The following is a 6,235-nucleotide window of genomic DNA, read 5'->3' as shown; positions in this document are numbered from 1 at the left end:
GCTGAATACAAGAAGTTTTTAATATAATATATTACAGTCCATTCTATCAGAAGTTTGTCCATAACATTTGGTCCTTCGAGCCGGATAAGCATAAAATTGTGTCCGATCGAACCCGATGATTGAGACAATGGTCTAATAGATCCAGATGGGTATGAAGATTATTGGTTTTTGAAGAATTTATGATTCAGCCAGATTGGATCCGCTCTGCCGATTGAATTAAATGTGAGGTTTTTCCATTTATTTTCAACAAAAATTTTTATATTTATTTCCTTTCAACAAAGTGCCAATAAATTATTAGATTTTTGAGGATTTTGGGGTTCAATTAAAAATTTTGATTTTGCGCATTGAATAGTTGATTTATAACCTATAACTTTATTTAGCTAAAAAATAATTACTTATTAGATTGATTTGTACACCTTTGTGTGTATGCAAATATGTATTTGAGTTGATTTGGAGTATTAGTTTGTGGAATGCTATACGATTTCTGATTATTATTAGTAGATATTGCTATTATTATTGGATTTATTTAAATATAAATGATTATAGGACCATAGCCAATATTCGGCTAAGTTTGATTATTAGATAAAAGACAGATTTAGATTTGACTTTTATTACTTGATTGCTTAACGTTGATTTTTAGTTCGTACAATTAAATAATATTATTTGCTACGTATTTTGATTAATATAAAGCTAAAAATGCCTATGAAAGCTTCTGATTTTCGTCAATTATATCGCAAAAGAGATATAATTGAACAAAGATTAAACAATTTTATTAAATTTATAGAGTCGATGACAAATATCGCGATTAATGATTTAAGCGAAGACCATTTTTCGCAGATAGAATTGAATACAGAAAGAACTGAAAGTTTGTTTACTGAATTTGATGAAATCCAAATGTCAATTGAATTAAATTGTCAGGATCAAGATATTCAACAAGAGTATGCGAAAAGACAACGATTAGATACTATATTTTCAAAAACTTTGTCTAGAGCAAGAACGATGTTAAAAAGAAAATGTTCCGATTTATCCAGTTCACAGTCGAAAAGGTTAGACATAAGCCATGAATATAGTGGATTAGAAGGTGTCAAATTACCTCCTATTCAGTTACCTGTCTTTCATGGGGACTATTTGAAGTGGATTGAGTTTAAAGATACTTTTGAAGGGTTAATTCATAATAATAAAGTATTGGCAGATATTCAAAAATATCATTATTTACGTGCGAGTTTAAAAGGTGATGCATTGAAAATTATACAAAGTTTAGATTTTTCTGCACAAAATTACAATTCTGCATGGCAGACTCTATGCAACAGATTTGACAACTCTCGGATGTTAGTAAACAATCATTTAAAAGCTCTTTTTGAGATTGAAAATTTAAATAAAGAATCTGCATTAGGTCTTAGAAGCATGATAGATTCAGTTAAAAAGCATTTATTCGCTTTAAAATCACTTCAACTACCGACTGAACATTGGGATGCTATTATGGTGTATTTGGTAAGTGGTAAATTGGATAAATTTAGTTCTAGGGAATGGGAAAAAAGAAAAATAGATAATTCTTTGCCAAGTTTAAACGAATTTCTTGAATTCTTGAAGAATCGTGCTGATTTTTTGGAAACTATAGAGTTAAGCAATGTGACAAAACCGGATTATAAATCTAATTACCAAGATAAACGCTCTAGATCTCTGCTAACTAGTAAAAGCAGAAGTTGTAATTTTTGTAAACAAAATCATTTGATTTACCTATGTGAAGAATTTCTTAAACTTTCAGTAGCCCAAAGATGGGATAAAATAAAACAATTAAATTTATGCCGAAATTGTTTATGTACCGGACATTCCTACAAACAATGTAAATCGTTCGGTTGTAAGATATGTAAAGCCAAACACAGTTCTCTTTTACATGAAAATAAACCATCTGATATTCATGTTAAAGAAAACAGTTCAATTAATTTCAACCCGAACAATGATTCCGAGAATGAACCAAATAAAGTTAAGTTGTCAACTAATACTTCAGAAAATAATGTTAATAGAAATGAGATTGTTTTAAAAAATAATTGTTCAAATAATGATTATGTACTGTTGAGTACTGCTAAATTTAGAGTATATGATAGATACGGAAATACTCATATCGCACGAGTAATCCTAGATTCAGGGAGCCAATCATGTTTTATTACAGAGGATTTTCTAAGTAAACTCGATTTAGACACAAATAGAGCAAATATTTGTGTTTCAGGAATTAATAATTCCGTTTCATCTTTAAATAAAAAATGTCAATTAAAAATTGGTTCTATATTAAACAACTTTAAGTCAAATTTACATTGCATAGTGGTGCAACAGATTACTGAGAATTTGCCAACTTATACTTTTAATGTCTCAAATTTCTCAATACCCCCTAATATAACTTTGGCAGATGATTCATTTAATGTAAGCAGTAAGGTAGATATGTTACTTGATGCTAGTTTGTTTTGGGATATAATGTTAGATGGTCGCATAGATCTTGGAAAGAATTTACCCTCCCTCCAAAATACTGTTTTTGGTTATATTGTGGTTGGTAAAGTTCCATATCCAACAAAAAATCATATTAGATGTCATTTTTCACAAAGATTTAGTAGTGATGATTTACAATTAGAGAAATTTTGGTCTGTTGAAGAGCCAAAGTCTCATATTTCTTATTCAAAGGATGATGTTTATGTTGAAAATCATTTTAAAAATTCATTTTCTCGATCAGAAACTGGTCAATTTATTGTTAAAATTCCCTGGAAGGAACATCCTTCTGTCCTAGGCGATTCTAAACAATTAGCTGTTAAAAGATTATTGTATTTAGAGGATAGATTTAAGAAATGTCCCGAACTTAAAAATGGTTATTTAAATTTCATGAAAGAATATTTAGATTTAGATCACATGTCAATTGATTATAATTTAGATGCGGAAGGCACCACAGAACCTAATTATTTTTTACCACATCATGGTGTTATCAAAAATGAAAGCCTGACAACCAAACTCCGTGTTGTTTTTAATGGTTCTGCCCCATCGACTAATGGGAAGTCATTGAATGATATCCAATATTCAGGACCAGCAATTCAAAATAATATTTTGAGTATTTTGATTAGATTTAGACAACATGCAGTTGTTGTTGTTTCCGACATCAGCAAAATGTATAGGATGATACTTGTTCATCCCGATGACAGAAGAATGCAAACAATTGTCTGGAGGAATAGTCCTTCTCAGCCAATTTCAATTTATAATTTAAAAACCGTAACATATGGCACGGCCAGTGCGCCATATCTAGCCATTAGGTGTATCCAGCAATTGTCATTTGATAATAAAATCAAGTTTCCTGAAGCAAGTGAAATTATTCTGAGAGATTTTTATGTTGACGATCTCATTACTGGATTTTCAAGTGAGGCTGAAGCTATTAAAAGATGTGATGAAGTGGTCAAAATATTGAAGTCAGCTTGTTTTAATTTAAGGAAATGGTCTTCAAACAGCCAATTGGTATTAGATCACTTTAAAGATTATTCCGATCCTTTAAAAGTACTTAATTTAGGAGATCACGAGTGTATTAAAACTCTTGGTATTCAATGGTCTAGTAAGTTAGATATTTTCAGTTTTCATGTTGAAAACCCTGATCTTTTATCAAAAATAACGAAGCGCACAATGCTTTCTGCAATCGCAAAAATTTATGATCCTTTAGGTTTAGCCAGTTGTTGTATAATCCTAGTAAAAATTATGATTCAATCTCTTTGGTCGTTAAAACTTGATTGGGATTCCGAAGTCTCCTCTGATTTGTGTGATAAATGGAAAAAGTTCCAGTCTAAGTTATGTCACTTAAATGATTTAAGAATTCCACGGTGCGTTCTGAGTAATAAACCTAAAATAATAGAATTACATGGATTTAGTGATGCTTCACAATACGCATATTGTGCAACAATTTATACTCGATGCATTGATTCACAAGGTTCTATAAATGTTCATTTGTTATGTGCTAAGACTAAGGTCGCCCCAGTCAAAATATTGACTATTCCTCGATTAGAATTGTGTGGTAGCTTATTATTGGTCCAACTTATGAAATCTGTTTCAGATTCTGTTACTTTTTAGTACACTCCATATTATTGGTGTGATTCACAAATTGTTTTGCATTGGCTCAATAATGACCCAGCAAACCTTCAAGTTTTTGTTGGAAACCGTGTTGCAGAAATTCAAAGATGTACTACAATTGAAAATTGGAATTATGTTAGCTCGTCTGAGAATCCTGCAGATATTGGTAGTAGAGGAATTTTGCCAGACCAATTAGCTCACTGTAAGCTCTGATTTAATGGCCCTCAATTTTTATCAACAGATTTTGATAAAACTAAGTTCTATGATTTACTTGATATATCAAACCTTCCTGAAATGAGAAAGAAATCTAAGGCATTAGTTTCTATAAAAAATGATTTTAATTCACTTTTTTATAAATACTCGAATCTGAACAAATTAATTAGAATTATGGCTTATTGTAGAAGATTTGTTAATAATTCAAAGTCAAAGTCTAATAGTAGAAGGTATGGCCCGATTTCAGCAATCGAATTTACTGATTCAGAGGTTTTTCTTGTTAGATTAGCTCAGACAGAAAGTTTTGTTGAAGAAATTTCATTATTAAATAACGGTAAAGACCTTTCGTCAAAGAGTAGATTATTACCTTTAACGCCTTTTCTAGATGAAACTGGATTATTGAGAGTAGGAGGACGTCTTAGAAAATCTTCTAGGAATTATGATGGGAAACATCCCTTACTATTAGATAAGATTCATGTTTTAAGCAAACTAATATTGAGACATGAGCATGTGCAACTTCAACATGCAGGTCCACAACTCTTGTTAGCGACAGTTCGTCAAAAATTTTGGATAATTGCGGGAATGTCCCTAGCTAAAACAGTTGTAAGGAATTGCATTAGATGCTATCGGTTTAAACCCAAACCTGGTTCTACGATTATGGCTGATTTGCCAGAACATCGTGTTAATATATCACAACCTTTTTTCATAACTGGATTAGATTACGCAGGGCCAGTTACATTAAAGGATAGAAAAGGTCGCGGATGTAAAACGTATAAAGCGTACATATGTTTATTTATTTGCTTCGCCACGAAAGCAGTACATTTAGAATTAATTAGTTCTTTGACATCTGAAGCTTTCATGGCAGGCCTTAGAAGATTTGTTTTTAGACGCGGTAAACCCGGGCATCTGTATTCAGATAACGGTACAAGTTTTGTAGGTGCCAAAAATGAACTAAAAATTTTGTATGATTTCATTAGAAAATCAGAGGATGAAATTGTCACCTCTTGCGCAGCTCAGAATATTATATGGCATTTCATTCCTCCTAGTACTCCAAATTTCGGGGGATTATGGGAAAGTAATATAAAAGGGGTAAAATATCATTTATCTCGTATTATTGGTCAAACCCTTCTAACTTATGAAGAATTCTGTACATTTTTAATTCAGATTGAAGGCACTTTGAATTCACGTCCTTTATATGCTCTATCATCTGATCCTAACGATTACACTCCTTTAACTCCCTCACATTTTTTAATCGGAAGACCGATGACCGCTGTCCCTGATCATACGTTTCAAGGAGGGATAAAAATAAACCAATTGTCCAGATTCCCACTGATTCAGAAATTGTTGCAAGACTTTTGGAAGCAATGGTCAAAGATTTACCTGAATGATCTCCAACAACGTCATAAATGGAGAAGTAGTACTTCCACCATTCAAGTCGGATCTTTAGTGCTCTTAAAATCTGACAATTTGCCCACTTGTCAGTGGCAGTTAGGAAGAATAGTGTCTGTTCACCCTGGTGATGATGGTGAAATTCGAGTGGTAACTGTTAAAACCGCTCATGGACTTTATAAACGAGGAATAACTAAAATTTGTCCATTACCATTAGCTGAGACTTGTTTCTAGTGTTCCTCATTAACTTAGGTGATTTGTGTTTGAACGGTCATGGAGCTGTTCAAGGCGGGGAGTATGGACGAAAAGTATTATTTATTATTGGATAGACAGTTCCGCCCTTGCTCAATGACGGGAAAAAACAAGCATCAAAAATACACAACATATATTTGTCAGATTGTCATTAAAATTATTAGATTGATTGTCATAATATAAAATCACATTTTTTAACAATTTGTAATTAATTTTTTAGCTGAATACAAGAAGTTTTTAATATAATATATTACAGTCCATTCTATCAGAAGTTTGTCCATAACAGTAA

General features: G+C 31.8%; 1 protein-coding gene across 1 annotated transcript; it reads left to right on the top strand.

Moving 5' to 3' along the window:
- Positions 1-696: 696 nt before the first annotated feature.
- LOC126882663 (uncharacterized) lies at positions 697-6,023 on the top strand. Its single transcript, XM_050647636.1, has 2 exons — positions 697-2,545; positions 5,929-6,023. Exons 1-2 carry the CDS (start codon positions 697-699, stop codon positions 6,021-6,023), a joined length of 1,944 nt encoding a protein of 647 aa, XP_050503593.1.
- Positions 6,024-6,235: the final 212 nt, after the last annotated feature.

This window comes from Diabrotica virgifera, chromosome 3 (genome assembly GCF_917563875.1).
Source record: "Diabrotica virgifera virgifera chromosome 3, PGI_DIABVI_V3a".
Lineage (NCBI taxonomy): Eukaryota > Metazoa > Arthropoda > Insecta > Coleoptera > Chrysomelidae > Diabrotica > Diabrotica virgifera.
The sequence above is the reverse complement of the archived record's forward strand: the minus strand, read 5'-3'. Positions and strand labels throughout refer to the sequence as shown.